Below are 21,604 nucleotides of genomic sequence, written 5' to 3'. Positions count from 1 at the left end.
TCTCTTTGTGTCTTTCGAAGATATCCTGAGCATTTGCCTTTCCAATGCTCTTTGAGAATGGATTAGTTTGTGGTCCATTGATATTGTTGGTTTCCAGGGCTTGCATTCGTAACGTTATAGCTGGGTTTATACCTCTGTCAAATATTTTTTGTTTCATACATACTTAGCAGCTGCTTCTCTTGATGTCCTTAAGTTCTCTTAAAGCTTTTCATCTAAGTGTAATCCATATTTTGATTTAATTTTCATGGCCTATCATTAGTTTTAATATTTGTCCCATGTAATTGTACTCCTCAGTTTCTTCAGGAGTTTATTTATTTTGATGATGCTGTTTGATGTAGAGTTTGGATTAAACATTACTGTACTTTAGTTGTACTGTGGTTCATCTTTAGTCCTACTTTGAGACTTTGTATAGGTCATTTAACACTTCTTGCAATGTTTCCACTGTTTCTGAGATTAAGACTGTCATCTGCAAATGTTAAGTGGTTTAAGTTTTCATCATCTAAGCCCTTGACCACCCCGTTTGGGATACATGGCGTCTGGCAATGGATGGATGGATGGATGTTTACCCCTTTGTTCCCCCATTCAGACTTTCAGAAAATGCTTTAACCCTTAAACACCGGCAAACCTACTGCCCGTGTGCTCCCTCAGTATGCTAATTTTCCCCAAAATAGCCTTTAATTCAAGCCTTCATATCTCGGGATACGAAGTAAAGACCATACTAGTATTACTCACTAACTTTTCATCTTGCAAATGAAACCATCCCTAGGTCTCTAGGTGACGTTGATGAGTAGGGAGCTGTGGAAGATGTGTAACTTTCGGTGGATAGTGGGGGTTGCATCTGAGCTGGTGCTCCTGGCCATGACTTGGGTCCTGTGGCATGAGGCCTGGCCAGCCTTTGGCAGCACTGACTGGGTGAGCACTGAGGAGTATTTGCAACGCTGCCCAAGGCTACATCAGCCTTCACACACAATCTCCATTATGCCACTCAGAGCTATGGTTTTGAATCATCACCCTGCACGTGTGGCTCGTCTTTGGTTTTCTGGCCTTAACAAACTGGCGCTTTGCCCCATTGGTGTGGGGGAGACCTCTCACAGATGCAGTAAAAGTGCCAAAAAAAATACTCATTTCCCATAATTTTCAACCAACTTTGCACTTTGCACTTTTTTTTTTCTGTTAGTATTTCTTCCGCAGGTAGCATGCACTGGTGTAATGAAAATCTTATTCCAAAATTACAATACACCATGAGGTAGACACTTGTACTGCACTGTATTTTCTTAGGCACTTTCTTTTGGGATAGGACTAATACTTACCTTATAACTTATGGTCTATAGCGCTTATTCTACTTGCACTTGATATCGCACTTACAGCTGTGGCCACTGCCATGGCCACTGGTCACGTCTGGTGAGTTATGGGTCCCAGATCCCATGCCTAGGCCTGGGACTGTGTGGGTGGGTGTGGCCTGTGGTATGTTTCTCCTCATTATTTATTCTTACCAAGTTATGACTAGAAAGAAAGATCTAGCAAGCTTGAAGTAACTAAATCACCCAAGGGGAACCGAGTGGCATCATGTAATGTGGGAAGTTTCAGGGGAGAGAGTGAGGGAAGTAACTGAGGCATATAACAGGAGGTGGGTGGATGTGGGATGTGTGCAGGGAGTCAGGTATAGAGGAGGATTAGCCAGAATGATTGCCGGGAGGGGGAGGCGGTGGCTCAATTGGTAGAGAGGTGGCCTGCAGTCCTAACGGACCCAGGTTCAAATCCCGGCTGGGGCAGGGAACAGTTTAAGGATTTGAATTTCATTAAATCAGGCTTTACTGATCTACCAGAAGACCCACCGACATGTCGTAAAAATACCCCCGCTAATACCAATACACCAGTCCTGTATGAGACAGCCCTAGCATGTATTCAATATGGACGGTGGGTGTTAGCGCCGAAGTGGTGACATGTAGAGGTGTATGGTATGTAGGAGGACTGCTGGGCCTTGATAGCAGGCTGTGAAGTCTATGCCCAGTGTCAAACACACACACACACACACACACACACACACACACACAAAATGTTACAGGTTGTTTTGGCAGGGTAGGGCAGATGGATATGGTGGTGTGGGTGTGTTGGCTGGGGAGAAATGGGTGGAAATTGTCATGATTGTGGTGGGAGTCAGTGATAGGATAATAGCAGTGAAAATTTTGTTCGGTCAGATTATGTTTGCGTTTATATCGGTGTATGCTCCAGAGGCAGGCTTGGATAAGGTAAAGAAATATAGATTCTGAGATGACCTTATACATGCAGTAAGTGGTATGGGGGATGATGAGATTGTAGTTTTGGGAGGGGGTTTTAATGGTTATGTAGGCAAAGCAGCTCAAAGATATGAAGTAGTACATGAGGGATGTGCATATGCTACAAGAAATGAGGAAGGGGAGAGGATACTTGAGTTTGGGGGGACAGTGAACATGTCTGTGTGCAACACACCTTTCAGGAAAAAGAGTACTGTATGTTGATTACATACGAGCATGAGGGAAATAGCAGTCAGATAGACTACAGTATATCATGGTCAGGATGGCTGATAGGAGGTTAGTGGGGGATGTCAAAGTTATAGGGCTTGAGGAGTGTGTACAGCAACGCAAATTATTGATTTGTGACATGGTGCTTAAGGAGTGGGTGATGAAAAAGATGACCCATGCACTTAGGAGGAAAGTATGGAAGTTGAAAAACCAAGCAGTAAAGGGTGCTTTCTGTAATGAGATGAAGAGAGTGGTGGTTGAACAAGGAGATATTGATAGAAGTGTTAATGAACAGTACAGTTCCCTCAACAACAACCTTTTGAGAGTTATCGATTCAGTGTGTGGATGGACAAGGGTCCCCCAAAGACATTGGTGGTGGGAAGAAGGTGTACAAGCTGCAGTTAAAGAAAAAGAAGGCTTTTCTGGGAGTGGAGAAAGAGTGGTAACAGAGATGAGTACTTGACTGCCAAAGGTAAGGTTAGAATAGAGGTTTACAGGGCAAAGTCTGAATCTCTGAGACTTTACTTGATAACCTAGATAGTGGGGAAAGGAAGAATATGATATTTGAGGTGGTAAATTGGATGAAGAGGGAGAATAGGAATATCACAGGTGAGCAGTGTGTGAAGAATGATGAAGGATAGGTAGTGATGAACAATGGGTATGTTAAAGACATCTGGAGAGAGCACTACAACCAATTGTTGACTGTGGCGTTTGATTGGGACAGGGAAGGTTTGGAGCCAAGAGGTCCAGTGTTTTGCCCTTGGCCTTAGAGTGATGCAGCAAATTGATAAATACGTTTATATATGAGTGTGTTGTCCCAGATGATTAACTGAAAAGTGTAACCGTAAGTGTGTACAAGGGGAAGGGTGATGCTCTGGAAAGAGAAAATTATAGAGGCATAAAGCTTTTTGACTAGATGAGAAAGGTAATGGAGAGAATTCTAGAAAGTATGATTAAGGAAAGAGTGAATATTGATGAGATGCAGTTTGGGTTTATGCCAGGCAAAGGGACTACTGATGACATATTCATTATTTGACAGCTTTAGGAAAAATATATAGGAATGAAAAGGGAATTGTACAGTACATTGTTTTTGTTGATTTGGAGAAGGCCTTTTACAGAGTCCCTAGAGAGGTGGTGAAGTGGGCAGTGAGAAAGCTTGGGATCAAGGAGTGGCTGATTAGGGTGGTTATGGCCAAGTATGTGGGTGCTTACACCCAGGTAAGGGTGAATGGAGTTTTGAGTAAGGAGTTTTCTGTGAATGTTGGTGTGCATCAGGGGTCAGTCTTGAGCCCCTTGTTGTTTATTATGGTACTTGAAGCCCTCTCACATGACTTCAGAAATGGACTACCGTGGGAGATGTATGCTGATAATTTGGTGTTGATTGCAAAGAATGAAAGGGAGGCAGAAGAAAAATTTAGGAAGTGGAGAGATGGTATGGGGCACAAGGGCTTAAGAGTAAATGCAGATAAAACAAAAGTGATGGTACCTAGGGCTGGTAGCAGTACTGTCAAAGAAGAGAGGGAGATGTGTGCTGTGTGTTGAGGAGAGCATATGGAGATTGCCAGGTGTGAAAAGGTTGAAATTGAAGGTGAGTCTCTTGAGTGTGTGGAAGAGTTTTGTTATTTGGAAGACATGTTATGTGCTGGAGGTGGGGCTGGTGCCAGCTCAGTGACTAGAGTGAGGAGTGGTTGGAAGAAGTTTAGGGAGCTGTTGCCTCTTGTGACATTGAGAGGGCTGTCCCTCCATGCTAAGGGATCTTTGTATGTGGCATGTTAGGAGTGTAATGCTGTATGGTAGTTAGACCTGGGCAGTAAAGGAAGAGAATATTTATAGGCTCAAACATACAGAAATGACAGTGATTATTTGGATGTGCAGTGCATCCCTGAGTTTGAGGCCTGGGGGACTAGGTTTACAATGGAAGAGTTGAGTGGTAGGATGGGACTGGATTGGATTGGTGTTGTGATGTGGAGTGGTAGATTGAGATGGTTTGGGCATGTGGAGAGGATGCGGAATGATAATTGAGTGCAGAAAGTGAGAAGTGTTGATGTTAGGGGTAGGGTAGCAAGAGATAGACCAAAAAAAGACCTGAGACATAATCATTGATTGTGACCTCAGGGATAAGGGACTTAATAGGGAAGCTGCCAAAGATCGAGTAGCATGGAGAGCCACCATTAGGTGACCAAGGCCAATGCATGCAAGCATGTTAGAGCCTTGAAAAAATGAAATGATCACATACTTTTCACAATACAAAGGCCACAAAATATACAAAAGTACTACCCAAGAAAGCCATTTTCTTCAGGTGCTACTTGGAGTCCTCTTCCCGTGGGTGCTAGGGTAATTATAAATACATTATATACATGCACAGCATCACAGATCAGCATTGCACTTACGTTATAATTTATAAATTACAAAGTAACACAGCACAACATTTTACGTTATTTACATTCTCCCACACACCTGTGCCAGTAGTCTTGGGATTGATGATAATCAAAGATGCACTCGGGGCAAAGTGCGACTTTGCACTTATTGCACTGATAATAAGATTCCTTATGTGCTTGATCTGGATGTTTGGTTGTTGTACAGACATGGCATTTCCCGTAAGCCAAGCAGCCAGCAGGAGCTCTTCCCAGGTGCACTAGACAGTGACAGATAATTGGAACTCGCCAACCTGTCAGCCGCTGCAACCTGATACATTGTCCTCCATGCGCCTGGTGGCTGAACAGTTAAAGACTTTGCAAGGAGCTGCCGCGCCAGTCCTCTCTCATACTTGCATAGAGAAATACCTTTCCCAACAACTGCCTTGTAAAGAATCTAACAATTCAGAGCTCCAATATCAAGAAGGTGTAAGAACACCTTGTACCAGCAGCAGGATTTGCGGAGACAATCTGTCTCACGTACAGTATCTGCATCTCGGACTTGTCAACGATCTGCATGTTGATGTTATAATTGTTGATGGCCTCTGGCTTCAACGTGAGTTCCCTGGTCCTTTAGTCTGTCTTGCCTGTATCCTGCATAACCCCCTTGTGAACTGTGGTCAACATGTTGACTTTCCGCTTATCATGCCAGTGAATGGCCAACATGTTACTACACTTCCGGGCTAGCAGGACGCCATTCGCGGACTTCTCAGGGAAGGATGGAAAATTCCTCCAACTGGCACACAGTTCCACAGATCCCAGTTCCATGTTCAAGCACATACTTTGTCGATGTCGGGATGTGCAATAGTTGTCCGTGTACAGAATGTGGCTCCTGTGGAAGGATCCATCCATCAGCACTTTCACCACTGCAGCAGAAAAGCCATGCGGATCATCACAGGAAATGTCCACATCTGTAGCCGAATAGACTGTCACGTCAAGCACATCCAGTCTGGCATGGCAATCACAGAGGACAAAGAAGTCCAAAATGATGTTTGGAGTCCACATACTGAATAAATGCCAGATGACCCCGGAACAGGACAAGTGACTCATCGATCACAACCTTCTGGAATGGCCGGAAAAGTGTTACAAATGATTCCATGAGCAGTGTAAGGATGGTCCTGATGTTCTACAACCTGTCATTGGGTGCCTGGCAATAATTCTTGCTGAAGTGGAGAAACTTCAGGATGGCACAGTAGCGACCATGTATCTTATACCGTATTTCCTAAAGGCAGTCTTGTGGATGGTTTTGTCTACTGCCCAATAGTCATAGAGAACATGTTTTTTCACATGCGCCATAATCATCGTAAGAGTGAGTCATACATACATTTCCGCCACCTCCACTACCTTCCACTTCTTCATTTTTGAGCTCTTGCTCACAGACATGTCAAGCCAGCATACAGAGATAGCCTGGAGAAAGCGTATTTCATTGACCAGGAACCGAACTATTGTGGTGGTAAATATGACCTTGAAAAAGGACAAGATTGATGGTGTTCGTGCCCCAAGGTGCTCCCTCTGTACATCAGCCCCTGTCGTGGATGAAAGGATGTGAAGATGTGTAATGGATGCAAGAGCATATAGAGCTTGGGGGAGTGGACTTTCTGGCTGCCTCTTGGTGGTGGTCAGAATCAAGGTCCAAGTAAAATGGAGAAATAGAAGAAGGGAAGGATGGGAGGAAGGAATGGATGCAAAGAGATTGGAAAGGTTACAAGTGGATGAGAAAAAGACAGAATATAAGAGAGAAGTGGAGGAATGATTGGGTAAATATGAATTGGAGCAGATGGGGGATGTTGAAGGTGTGTGCAAGATATTCACAGAAATCTGTGCGAGTATAAGTTGCTGGGAAATGGCTGGGAGAAGGAGGGAGGTGAGAGGACAGGAAGAAATCAGTAGGATGGAAGTTGTGGATGCAATGAAGAAAGTCAAAATGGGGAAAACCCCAGGAATTGATGGAGTGTGTGGTGAAATGCTGAAGCATGGGGGAGAGATAGTAGTAGAATGGATGTAGAAGATGTGCAGTTTGGCCTGCGAGGAAGGTAGAGTCCCGGAGGATTGGAAGTCAGGTAGAATTATTCCCATGTACAAAGGGAAGGGAGAAAAAGAAGTGTGTGGTAATCATAGGGGCATTTGTCTTCTTAGTGTAATAGGAAAAGTATACGGTAGGATACTTATTGACAGAGTTAGGGAAATAACAGAGGAATTAGTTGGAGAAGAACAGGGAGGCTTTAGGAAGGAAAGAGGTTGTGTAGATCAGATATTCATTCTTGGATCTTTAATGGAAAAGTTTCTAGAGAAGGGAAATTAGTTGTATGCGGCCTTCATGGATTTGGAGAAAGCATATGACAGGGTGGATAGACAAGGATTGTGGAAGGTATTAAGAATATTTGCAGTAGATGGGAAGTTGTTGAATGCTGTGAAGAGTGTGTATGAGGGTGCTAAGGCTGCGGTGCATGTGGATAGTGAACTGAGTGAGTTTTTCTGTTTGAAGGTTGGGTTGAAACAGGGATGTGTCATGTCTCCATGGTTGTTCAGTCTGTATGTGGATTGGGTTATAAAAGATATACAAGGTAGGGCAGTGGATGTTGGAGTGACCCTAATGAGAGACGGCATTGTTTGGAAACTCACTGTACTGTTGTTTGCAGATGATACTGTCTTGTTAATTGAAGACGAAGGGGAACTGGAAGGCTTGGTGAATGAGTTTGGGAGAGTGTGTAGGAAACGGAATCTAAAGATGAATGTAGGGAAGAGTAAGGTTATGGTCTTCGAGAGAGGTGAAGTCAGTGAATATACTGTGAGGTTGGATGATGTGGAAATGGAAAATATGAGTACATTTAAGTACTTGGGTAGTGTGATGAGTAAGGATGGAAGTTTGGAGGGTGAAGTGCTTGAAAGGGTACAGCAAGGAAGAAAGGTTGCTGGTTCCTTGAAAGCAGTGATAAGAAACAGGGAATTGAGCATGGAAGTGAAAAAGTTATTACATGACAGTATTGTGATACCAACTCTAACGTATGGAAGTGAAGCTTGGACGTTGTTGGAGGGACACAAGTCAAGATTGAGAGCAGTGGAAATGAGTTATATGAGAGGAGCATGTGGAATCACATGGAGAGACTGCCTGGCAAATCAGGATGTGAAGGAGTGTTGTGATGTGGATGTGGATGTGATAGGAACCATTAGGAGAAACACATTGAGGTGGTTTGGCCATGTGGAGAGGATGGAGAGTGAGAGGCTGATGAGGAGAGTGTATGTGAGTGAGGTGGATGGGGAGAGAGGGAGGGGAAGGCCAAGGATGAGATGGAGGGATGGAGTGGAGAGGTATATGAGAGAGGGGTGTGTGAATTGGGAGCAAGGCAGTGTATTGGCGGGGGACAGGGTGACGTGTAGGCGATTTGTTTGTGGCCACCCTGTGTGGGATTAAGGTGTCTGGCAATAGATAGATAGATATATTGAATACTTGACGTTGAGTCCTCCTCATATAGGGTCTCCCACCTTTATTCTTGGGTTCTTTTCCAAGAAGCATCATTTAGTTTAAAAAAAAAAAAAAATGCAATACCCAATGCCTAATTTTTGACCTGTAGCAAATGATTTGGGAGGCATTCATTATAGATAACCAAGGAAGCATTGCTTTCTTTTCCCCTTCATTGCATAAATTGAGTCCCCTCACATTGGAAGCAGTAGAAGTTTCTCTTTAAGAAAATGGGGATGACTATGTGCTTTGAGGAGGAACGTGGAGTGCACAGCACTTGGAGCTTGTACATGTAGTTTATATTAAATGTACAGACAAGACACTGACATGGAAAGATGGTGGACGTGCCTGGTGAGACATTCTACTGGAGTCTAGAAATACAGCACTGTACCCTTTCTCAGCATTGGGATGATAGCTCCTGCCACCAAACAAGCTCTCTTCCTAATGGATGCACCAAATTAATTCCCCCCCCCCCCATATTATACTGTATTTGCATCTATTACAGATTTACCTTTTTTATTTTCTTTTTAATCTGTTCACTGTTGCTAGTACATGTTGGTATTTTATTCTTGATAACACCAAGCAGTTTAATTCAACTGAGGAAATGGATCAAGATTCAGTCAGTAAATTACAAATATGGTACTGCATAGTTCTCTGAAAAATTATGCTCCACTTTCAGATTTGTTTCATTTAGTATATAAAGGCTCCAAAATGCTTGCTTGCATCGGCCTTGGTCACCTAATGGTGGCTCTTCATGCTGCTCGATCTCTGGGAGCCTCCCTATTCATTCCCTTATCCCTGAGGCCACACTCTATGACCTTGTCCCAGGTCTTTTTTGGTCTTCCTCTTGCAGCCTTACCTCCAGTGTAAACACTTCTCACTTTCTTCACCCAGTTGTCATCTCCCATCCTCTCCACATGCCCAAACCATCTCAGTCTACCTCTCCTCATCACATCTAATACACTAAAGACACACTGTACATCCACCTAACCATTGCCATTTCTGTACGTTTGAAAAAGGACTGTACAATATGTGTCTTCTGTTCATGTAGGGGACAAGTTATCATTGACTAATGGAATAGTCTAATGAATGCTGTATACATTTGGAGTGTGATTTGGTAGATTAAAAAAATAGTTCGTGTTTTAATCTGGATGAGTATTACCCATATCTCCATATTTAATCATTTATTGACAAGTGACAAGGTAGATAATTTGGACAGGAAAAAAATTAGTAACCCCTTTAATTAAATGGTTTATTTTTGTCCTTTGTTCATGCTATCTATCTATCTATTGCCAGACGCCTCAATCCCGTTTGGGGTGGCCACAAACAAATCGCCTCCAAGTCGCCCTGTCCCCCGCCATTTCACTCCCCTGCTCCCAACTCACACCCCCCTCTCTCATATACCTCTCCACCCCATCCCTCCATCTCATCCTCGGCCTCCCCCTCCCTCTTCCCCCCTCCACCTCACTCATATACACTCTCTTCGTCAGTCTTTCACCCTCCATCCTCTCCACATGGCCAAACCACCTCAGTGTGTTCCTCATAACGCTTCCTATCACATCCACATCCACACCACAACGCTCCTTTATATCCTCATTCGTCAGCCTGTCTCTCCACGTGACTCCACAGGCTCCTCTCAAATAACTCATTTCCACTGCTCTCACTCTTGACTTGTGTCCTTCCAACAATGTCCAAGCTTCACTTCCGTACGTTAGAGTTGGTATCACAATACTGTCATGTAGTAACTTTTTCACTTCCATGCTCACTTCCCTGTTTCTTATCAATGCTTTCAAGGAACCAGCAACCTTTCTTCCCTGCTGTACCCTTTCAAGCACTTCACCCTCCAAACCTCCATCCTTACTCATCACACTACCCAAATACTTAAACGTACTCACATGCTACCACCAGATAATTTTCTTAGCTGTGGAAAGACTGTTTATAGTGTAGGAGTTGGAAACAGTGTTCATTAGTTCCATCACAGCCTGGTTTTTCCTTACTGAGCTGAGTAAAATTATCTGAAAACAGTAAGAACAAAATAACACTACAACATTGGATTCAAAGGGTTAACCTGTTCATATTTTTTCCTAACCAAATTACTTCCTGTTGTACTTCCCCTATATTCACCAAGGTACACTGAACAGAAGTCAGCACAGACACCAAATTTGGGATACTCTGGATAACCCCATGAATCTGATAATGTCTGTTCTTGCTTGCTTCAGGTAATTTTATTTAGCTTTCTAATTCCTAATATTAGTTACAGCTGTCATGAACCCTTTCATCATAAAAGACCTTTCCGCATTTAAACAAAATGGTCTCAGATGAACAAGATTAAACAAGGGAACTACTTATTGTGAATCAGGGGTTAAGAGCTAATGGGAGCCATTTGTGATATTTTTCCCTCCCCCCTTCCCTGGTTACATCCCTCAGACACTTTTTTTTTTTTTTCTTTTTAACCAACATTGTTTGAAGTAGAATATTACTTTCCTAATTCTGATACTGTACTTCCTGTGGTATTCAAAAAACAACAGTTTATCATCTTTGTTTAAAGTCACTTTACTCTTTTAATATGAAAAGGTACCAGTACATGTTTCAGTATGAGTATGTTTAATTTGTGGTAAGTCTGTCTATCTATCTATAACCCAATGCCCTAATCCCACAAAGGGTGGCCGCAGACAAAACGCCTCCAGGTCGCTCTGTCACCCACCATTTGACCACTCTCCCCCTAACTCACTCCCCCCTCCCTCATATATCTCTCAACTCCATCCCTCCACCTCATCCTCGTCTATCTCTCTCTATATCTCTTATAGTTTAGTCATACTGAAATTATGTTCTGGGTTTGCATAAAGTTGTAAAAATACTGTACATAATTTTTGTTTATGAGTCTACCAGTTTCTGGGCTAATATCTACCATAGTATGGCTAGAATGAGAATTAGAAGGTAAAAATTTTGATGGACAGTGGGGCAAACATATAACATACTTTGTCTTATTTTGCACATAGTTTACTCATTGCATGGTATTCATCGAGTGACATTCTGATAGTCATTTAACATAATCTTATCCCTAATTAACTGGAGAACTTTTAGAATCAGTTTGCCTTTTTGAAAACTAAAGCATGCAGAACTAACCTACCCTATTTTGTGGAAATATGTTGCAGTGTAATTGTTAATGGGACACCGAGAAGCTTATTGTTGGACAGCTGATACACAATTGTTGATAAATATTGTTGTAACAAAAGGCTTAACTACGTTTAAAGCAAAATACAGAGATTAAAGTATGATTTATTTAACAATAATAATTCTAATTAGACAAGGGCTAGAGCGTAAATGCAGGGAAAGCAAAAGTGATACAATCTAGGACTAGTGGTGGTACTGTAAGAGAAGAGGGAGAGTGGCCATTTGCAGCTTGCCACAAAGGTGTGGGCAGTAATTCCATCTTGTGCAGTATTTGTGATACTTGAGTGCATAAGAAATGTAGTGGTATTAGAGGTAAACTGTGAGATAATGCTGATTTCACGTGTATGTTGCCAGGGAGTCGATATGGAGAATGTCAGGTATGAAAGGATTGATCTTGCTGGTGAGTCTCTTGAGTGTGTGGAAGAGTTCTATTGCTTGGAAGACATTGTTAAGAGCTGTGGGTGAGACTGGAGTGAGGAATGGTTGGAAGAAGTTCAGGGAGCTGTTGCCTCTCCTGACAATTTGAGAGATTTGTCTCCATATTAAGGGATCATTGTATGCAGCATATGTTAGGAGTGTGATGCTGTATGGTAGTAAGACCTGGGCAGTTAAAGAAGAAGATATTCGTAGGCTTAGACATACAGAAATGACAGTGATTAAAAGAATGTGTAGTACATCGTCGAATGCTAGTCCAGGGCTAGATTTACAATGGAAGAGTTGAGAGGAAGGAGGAGAGTGGAGTGTATTGGTGTTGTGATTAGGAGTGTGATAAGGTGGGGTAGACCGAGATGGTATGAGCATGTGGAGAGGATGGATGGGTGACAGTTGGGTGCAGAAAGTGAGAAGTGTGAACGTTGGGGGTAGGGATGCAAGAGGCAGACCGGAAAAGACTTGGTATGAGGTCATAGAGTGTGACTTCAGGGATAAGGAACTAAATAAGGAGGCTGCCAGAGATTGGACAGCATGGAGAGCTGCCATTAGGTGTTGAAGGCTGATGCATACAAGCATTCTGAGGCCTTTATAAACGAAATGAACAAAATCAGACATCTGATAAAGCATCACTGTCATCATCACTGCTTCTACCCAGCCTAACTTTTGTCTTTGGTTGGATTTGTCAGCTGTGGTCACCTAATGATGGCTCTACATGCTACTTGATCACTAGCATCCTCTCGTTTCATTCTCATATCCCTGAGGTCGTACTGTGTGACCTTGTCCCAGGTCATTTTTCTGTCTACCTCTTGCAGCGTTGCCCTCAGCATTTACACCACTCACCCTCTGCACCAAGTCGTCATTCTCCATCCTCTTCTCAATCTGTCCCTTCTTATCCATCCATCTATCCATCATCCAGTCCTATGTTGTCCCATGAAGAGCGTAGGAGCCCGGAGATGAGAGCCACCAGCCTCACTCATCCCTGAGTGGCATTATGTGAGCAATAAACCCCAACCATCCCATGGATATAAACCAGCAGAGGCTCAATCCGATTGGAGCGCCTTAATTACATAACACTAATACTTTCATGTCCCATCCATCCCCTCAACTCTTCATTCGCATCGCTGCCTTCCCCCTCCCCCTGGCCTCTCAGTCAGGGATGCATTGCACTTTGATTTCATCATTGTCATTGCTGTATGTTTGAGTCTACAAATATCCTCCTTTACTCCCCAAGTTCCACTACCATACAGCATTTCACTCCTAACACATGCTGCTTATGAGGTTCCCTTAGCACAGAGGGAGAGCCCTTTCAGTGTCAAAAGGGGCAACAACTAACCCTTCAGCCACGCCTTATCTTTACCACTGAGCTAACACTAGCTACACCTCCAGCACACACAATGTCCCATGAAGAACAGAACTCCTCCATACACTTATGAGACTCTTCAGCAAGATTAATCCATGCCCACCCCTCTGCCTCTGCATGTCCTCCCACACACTTTGCACACAGTAATGCCATTGGCCTTAGAGATCACTCTTGTTTTATCTGCATTCACACTCAAAGCCTTGTTCCCCATTTCCTAAGTCAGTCCTTTGGCACCCTCTCATTCTCTGTGGCCAACACCAGGTTGTCAACATACAGCACTTCCCATTAGAGTCCATCCCAGTTAGTATTAGTCGAGCATCATATTGATATTCACATTTCATAACATGTAATGCCTCAAAATTTTTATCCTGTTCAGTATACAGTATTGGACTTAATCTGTTATATTCAGAAATGCTTTAATTTACCGTTGGAATCCATATGATGTAATTTTGTTTTTAGTCTTGTTTGTACTAGATGATTTTATAGAATTTATGGAATACCTTTCATATTATAAGGGTTTATCAAGGCTTTATCCAACTCCCTGAAGTCCAGAGGTCTCTCCTTAAGTTGATTAATATTGTAAGGATATGGCAAGAATTATTGAAAAACATTTTGCTGGTCTTAATGGGTTAATGAAAACTCACATACTTTTTTTCTTCTACATGTATCTGAACTGGGTGTTACCCAAATTAGTTCAGTATTGTGAGATTTTGCTGTATTAATCCAATAGCTTATCTCATACAAATAAACTAAATTATGGTATTGTAGACTTAATCATAGTTTGGTGTTTATTTAATTAGATGCAGGGGAGCACTGGCTTTGTAAACTTCTTGGTCATTATCTGCCTGGATTTGCATATTTAAGAAGAGCAGTTACTCAGTTTAGGATGCTTTCAGGAGCGAGTGATTCCACCCAATCCCAGTACAACCCGTGGCCATACTACATGTTTACCGGTGAGTGCTACTTGTTTGTTACTGCTATAAGACTGCATGAAGGTGTGTTGTTAGTGTCTACATTAGTGAATTTTTGTGAGACATTTGTATAGATTGAGTGGAAATTTCAAAGTGAGGGCAGTAGTATTGGAACTTAATTATTTAGGTTGAGTAAAATTATAAAAAATGTAGAGATGTGAAGGCAAGAAATAAAATATGAGGGCTGTTCAAAAAGTATCCAACCATTGGCTGAGAAAAACAGAATTATTCACCTGGCAGTGTGAAACCCTAATCCCCTTCAAAGTAGTCTCCTTGGGACTGCACACATGCAGTCCCACCATTGTTGGAAGCATTTCTGGAATGCATTTTCAGGAATGGAGTACAGCTGGGTCGTCGGGTTCCGCATAATGTCTTCTCGTGACTCAAGTTGGGTTCCTTTCAGTGGCATTTTCAGCTTGGGGAACAGCCAAAAATCACAAGGAGCCATGTCGGGAGAGTAGGGGGCCTGACGAACCACAGGAATGTTGTGTTTGGCCAAGAAAGTTTGAAACAGATGCGAGGAATGAGGCGGTGCATTGTCATGATGCAGCTTTTTTTTTTTTTTATAATGCTACCAAGTTCCCGCTGCCCACAGGTCAGGTCTTTCATGCTACTCATTCGTCGCATCTGATTCTAACTTTCTTGGCCAAACACAACACTCCTGTGGTTCGTCAGGCTCCCTACTCTCCTGACATGGTTCCTTGTGATTTTTGGCAGTTCCCGAAGCTGAAAATGCCACTGAAACGGACCCAATTTGAGTCACGAGAAGACATTATGCGGAACGTGATGACCCACTTGTATTCCATTTCCAAAAATCTATCTATCTATCTGTCTATCTATAGCCCGACGCCCTAATCCCGCAAAGGGTGGCCGCAGACAAAACGCCTCCAAGTCACTCTGTCACCCACCATTTGACTCCCCTCCCCCCAACTCACCCCCCCTCCCTCATATACCTCTCAACTCCATCCCTCCACCTCATCCTCGGTCTACCCCTCCCTCTCCCTCCCTCCACCTCACCTACATACACCCTCTTAGTCAGTCTTTCATTCTCCATCCTCTCCACATGTCCAAACCACCTCAGTGTATTTCTCCTAATCTTTTCAACCACATCCACATCTACCCCACAACGTTCCTTCACTTCTTCATTCGTCAACCTGTCCCTCCACGTCACTCCACATGCTCCTCTCAAGTAACTCATTTCCACTGCTCTCACTCTTGACTTGTTCCCCTCTTGCAAGGTCCACGCCTCGCTTCCATACGTCAGGGTAGGGATCACAATACCATCATGCAGTGACTTCTTAACTTCCATACTCATCTCCCTATTTCTCATCACTGCTTTCAGTGTACCAACAACCTTCCTTCCCTGCTGTACCCTTTCACGTACTTCATCCCCCAAAGTTCCATCCTTACTCATCACACAACCCAAGTTGAATGCACTCACATTCTCCATATCCTCACCATCCAACCTCACTGCACACTCTGTGACTTCATTCCTCTCAAACACCATAACTTTACTTTTGTTTACATTAACTTTCAGCTTCCTCCTCCTACACACTGTCCCAAATTCATTCACCAAACCTTGCAACTCCCATTCATCTTCACTCAACAATACTGTATCATCAGCAAACAGCAACACCAGAAGCTTCCAAATCTCACCCTCATTCATTAGGGCCACCCCCACATCCACTGCCCTACCTTGTACCTCCTTTACAACCCCATCCATATATATATTAAACAGCCATGGAGACATTACACACCCCTGTTTCAGTCCCACATTGAGATCAAAGAACTCACTCAGCTCACCATCCACTCGCACCGTAGCCCTAGCTCCCTCGTACATACTCTTCACAGCACTCAACAATTTCCCCTCCACTCCATATATTCTTAATACCTTCCACATACCTTTCCTATCTATTCTGTCATAAGCTTTCTCCAAGTCCATGAAGGCAGCGTACACTTTCCTTCCCTTCTCTAGATACTTCTCCACTAAACATCTTAGAACAAATATCCGATCTACACACCCTTTTCCCTTCCTAAATCCCCCTTGTTCTTCTCCAACTAGCTCCTCTGTCATATGCCTAACCCTATCAATGAGTATTCTACCATATATTTTACCAGTCACACTAAGAAGGCAAATACCCTTATGGTTACCACATACTTCTCTCTCTCCTTTTCCTTTGTACAGAGGAACAATTATACCTGATTTCCAGTCCTCTGGAACCCTTCCCTCTTCCCAAGCCAATCTACACAACTTCCATATCCACTCCACAACAATCTCACCCCCATACCTAAGCATTTCACCACACACTCCATCAATTCCTGGGGCCTTTCCCAGCTTAATCTTCTTCATCGCTTCCACTACTTCCGACCTACTGATCTCTTCCTCCCTCCTCTCATCTCTTCTTCTCCCAGCCATTCCCCAACCACTTATACTCACACTGCTCTCACTCTCTACATTCAACAAATCCTCAAAGTGCTCCTTCCATCTCCTCAATTTCTCTCTCTTCTCCACCAACAATCTATTATTCCTATCTTTCACTCCCCTACTATTTCCCCTTTCACACTGCCTTACTTTCTTTACCTCCTTCCAAAACAATTTCTTACTCTCCCTCCATTTCACACTCAGATTCCTCCCAAATTCTTCATCCACTTTCTTCTTACTCTCCTTCACCAGTCTCTTAACCTCCCTTCTCCTGCTCACATATACCTCTCTCTTCTCTCTCTCATCTTCTCCCCTACCTCTACTCGCCAACCATTCACCATATGCCTTCTTCTTTTGTTCCACAGCTCGTTTCACCTCATCATTCCACCATGCTGTCCCTTGCACACCCTTGCATCTCCTCCTCACTCCACAAACCGCCTCACACGCTGCGCTTATCTCTTCCGCGAATATCTTACATACGTCTTCCACCCCTTCCAACTGCTCTAGCTCATACCTTCCTAATCTTTCATCCACTATGCTCTTATACTCTGTCCTCTTCTCACTATCTTGCAATTTCTCCACTCTTCTCACAGGAGCTACTTCCTCCTGTCTTCCCCTTCGCCTCCTCAACCACTTTCTTTGCAGCTCTACCTTGGCCATCACTAAGTGATGGTCCGAGACTCCATTCCCCCACCCTCTCCACACCCTTGCATCCAACACTTGTCTTCTCATTCGCTCATCCACACACACGTAGTCTATCATTGCCTTTCGTTCAACAAGTTCACCATCCATCCTCCTCATTACTCTCCATGTATACCGGTGGATCATCTTATGACGAAAGTAGGTGTTGGCTATTGCCAACCCCTTACCAGCACAGATGTCCACCAAAGCACTACCATTCCCATCTACTTCAGCTGGCACACCCCACTGACCAACCACTCCATCCACTCGTACATTCCCAACTTTGCCATTCGTGTCTCCAATCAACAGCACTCTCTCGCTCCTCTCAAACTTGTCCATACATGCTTCTACTCTCGCCCAAAACTCATCTTTCACTCTTGCCACTCGATCCTCTGTTGGAGCATACACACATACAATCGCCCATGCTTGTATACCTACTTTCATCCTCACCCATACAATCCTTGCACCCACTGTTCCATACTCTCTTATATTCTCCTTCCACTTCTTGCTTATCATCAGACATACTCCCTCTCTTGCCCTGTCATTCTCACTGACTCCCGCACATATACCTACACCGTATTCCCATTCTCTCATCCTTTCACCTTTCTATTTAGTTTCAGTCAATCCACATATATCCACTTTTGCATCCTCAAGCACCTGGACAATCTCTCTCTCTTTCACTTCATCATTCACTCCTCTCACATTCCACGTTCCTACCCTCAGAATGTCCTTTGTCCGTTCCTTAGTCGTCAACGTATGGTCCGTCCGGGTCCGAGGCGCTTTATTTGCTTTTTTTAGTTAGTTCTTTTTACGGGGTAGGGCACTAACCCACCACCAACCCTTTTAGTCGCCTCGTACGACAAGCAGGGATACTGGGGGAGTATTCTTGAAACCCCCATTCCAGAAATGCTTCTAATAATGGTGGGACCGCTGGGAGAAGTGTGTGGAGTCCCAAGGAGACTACTTTGAAGGGGATTAGGGTTTCAGACCTCCAGGTGAATAATTCTATTTTTCCCAGCCAAAGGTTGGATGCTTTTTGAACAGCCCTTGTATGTTCATGAAACAGTGGAAGAGTGTGTTTAAATGACACTGTCATGCAATTTATTTACCAGTATATACTTTTAATGCATCCATTTCTAGATAAAAGCATCTGAGTCCATTGTCAAGGTCTAGTTTTCCACCCATAACATAATAATAACAAGAAGGTTAGTCCCCAGCAGCCTTCACATGTTACCTGGCACTACGTTAATATCTGCACTCTCCCCAGTGGTGTGGTAATGATATCATGTTGATATTTGGTTTTGGTATTAGTGAAGTTGTTGCATTTGTTGTCGATCAACCCCAATCTGTCTGGCCGAGTGGACCCATCAGTCACAGGCAAGCATTCACCCCTGCAGGGTAGTCCCATGCATTTAATCGATGTTCCTTTGCAGCTGATGACACCTCACCACAGTGAGATGTGAGGAATAGTGTAGAGGTTTGGTTCCTTGATGGACTCTGCATTTGAATCATCACCCAGTTAACAGGGGCTCCATAGTAGACTCTGCTGCTTCCTGCAGTTTAGTTTTATGGTTACCATCTGGTGTTGTAAATGGTTTCCCAGGTTACAGGAAACCATAAAGCTTGTCACTCAGCATAGAGCGACCTGAAGTGAAAAGAGGAGTAACAGAAAGTGACAGGAAGGAAAGAGAGAAGCTGAAAGAGAGTAGGGCGGACACAATGTGAGAATGAGAAAGGGGAGGAGGAAGATGTAGGCAGCACTACATCAAATGAGTGGATGATGGTCACCCCCACCTGCCAATACCCCCCAGTAAAGTTGTTTTTCTGATGTGTCATTAGGACTGTGTGGAAGAGCAGTGAATATGGGTGATAATGAATTCAAATCCACTTCTTGTGGCCACACAGTCCCCACCCAAATGCCCTATACACTCTGCCACCTACCCTTGTCATATGTCTGATGTGGTGAAAAGAGTCATGTGTGAGTAAGATTAATCTCCTAGACCTGATGACTTATAGTGAGCTCTTGTATTGTGTGGCTCATGTATCCCCTGTATCAGCCATGCAAATGGAATCTGTACAAAAGAAGGTACTTAAGAACCAATGTGTTTTTAACTGATTAGGAAGAGAAAATAAGAAAATTTTCCCTAGAGTCACCATATTGGCCCTTTAACCCTTACCACGCTAGCAGCATAGATCTGCGTCCCCCCCTAAAACGCCAGTGACAGATCTACATCCTGCAGCATTGAAGTCATTGCAAGCAGCCGAAGTAAAATGGAAGGTAATGATATGTCTTGCTTAGACATTTTTCACCTACACTTACAACACTGATTTAGGAGCACGGGAGGCGAGTGAGTCTTCACAGGCTCACAGCCGCTCTCATCTCTCAGTAACCTTGAATATTTTAGAAGTTAAGTGGTACCAGCCTGACTCAATTCAACCAACTTTCTGGCTCTGATGATTACTTTTATTAGTGCCAGGGATCTTATATTGATATATTAAGCTCATTTAGTCACGAGAAAATCCAAAATCGGTTCACAGGCTCACAGCTTCTCTGCTCTCTCAGTAACCTTGAAGATTTCAGAGGTAGACAGGCACCAACCTGACTTGATTCAGCCAACTTCCTGGCTTTATTGATTACTTGGGTTTTCCAGGAATCTCATATTGATGTACTATGCCCATTTAACCAGAAAAAAAATTCTAAAATTGGTTCACAAGCTCACAACTGCTCTGCTCTCTTAGTAACCGCGAAGATTTCAGAGGTATAGTGGCACCAACCTGACTCAATTCAACCAACTTTTTCCCGCTCGTGTTCAAGGTGGATTCTACGCTCGTCACGAGCATCTTTCTCACGTTCCTGCTCGTAATTAAACCGTGAGAGGACGTAGGTTTGTATTTTCTCTGGGTCTGTGAGGCCCATATCTTTAGCTTCCTGTACATAGACATTGGCTGCCATGATGCTAGCTCAATCTAAATAACTAGCGACTCAGTACTGACTGCTACTTCGCAAACGAATGCTAATAAACACAAGTAAAGAATACAGACACAAGCTAGTGGTGACCAGTCTTATCTAGTTAACTGGAAAAGAATAAAGCAAAAATGCAAATGACTGGGAAGACTCAATAATTAACACAATGGGTACGGCGACTTCCCAGGAGCGAATAAAATCGTCTGGCGTTACCAAGAATGAAGTACTAAATAGAGTTAAGTACTCTATGGATTAATAAAGCAGAAATTCACTTGCTAAACTAACGACAAACACCAGTAAGCTTGTGCCTATAAACTTTAATGAAAAATACCTAAATATGAACGAGTGTGTATTATCTCGTGAATAGCTTTAGAGCTAGGAGTTAATATCCTGGCGAGGTCGCCAATTGTCACAGGGTTTATAAAATAAAATGCAAATATTAAAAGATAATGCTCAATAATACTGAAGAGCAGGGACAATGAACTGTCTTGCTAAATCAAGCAATGATTACTTTATATCGGCTCGCTTCGCCGATTCTCTCAGAACGAGAATTTATAAACTTTCTCAACAGTACACAGCAGAGACTAATTACTCAAATCGCAGTTTATTGGTACTGTTAGCCTCTGGAGAAAGTGACTTCACCCCTGACAATAAATAACTAATACTATTGATAATATCAGGTTCTTGCTGATGCGTAACTCCTAGAAGGCACAACGGATTTTTAAGCTTAATACAACAAGACTGGCCTAAGTACCAGTTATGAATAGCAAAATGTTTATGCAAGCTAGGAACTATAAGGGAAATAAAGCTTAATTGTGGAGAAATGAAACATGAGTTTACATTACATTAAGCTCAAGAAAAAGAACTGTCAAATTTATTGATTACAAAGAAATAAATTTAACATTACATTTCAAATGAATTCAAATAAAGAGATCGCACTCACTCACTCAAAAGCTAAATTCTTACGCCTAGAAAAAAAACAACATGCGGCGCAGCCGGCCAGCATGTGAGGAAACAGCACACTTAACTAAACTCTTAAACCTAGGAAAATACGGAAAGGAAATACTGGTCAATGAATGTAGTGTATCACCGAAGAAGGGTGGGAGCCTGGAGAACTGTAGTCTAGTGGAGTCTGGGTGCTAACTGACCTCTCACTCTCTCACTGCTGGAGCACAGAACCTCACTTCGTCACGACAGACACTTGACTGAATTCAAATACAGGCC

General features: G+C 43.1%; 1 protein-coding gene across 5 annotated transcripts in view; it reads left to right on the top strand.

The window, feature by feature from the left end:
• The window catches only part of LOC145411057 (methionine aminopeptidase 1), a 169,974-nt gene that overhangs the window by 40,877 nt on the left and 107,493 nt on the right, over positions 1 to 21,604 (top strand). For all 5 annotated transcript variants that reach the window (XM_080281132.1, XM_080281130.1, XM_080281131.1 and 2 more), the window contains one exon: positions 14,238 to 14,294. In XM_080281132.1, coding sequence (XP_080137258.1) covers positions 14,238 to 14,294 — 57 coding nt within the window. The remainder of the gene's footprint in view (positions 1 to 14,237; positions 14,295 to 21,604) is intronic.

Source organism: Coenobita brevimanus, chromosome 87 (genome assembly GCF_032717465.1).
Source record: "Coenobita brevimanus isolate Jiangsu-jjx chromosome 87, ASM3271746v2, whole genome shotgun sequence".
Classification (NCBI taxonomy): domain Eukaryota; kingdom Metazoa; phylum Arthropoda; class Malacostraca; order Decapoda; family Coenobitidae; genus Coenobita; species Coenobita brevimanus.
The sequence above is the reverse complement of the archived record's forward strand: the minus strand, read 5'-3'. Positions and strand labels throughout refer to the sequence as shown.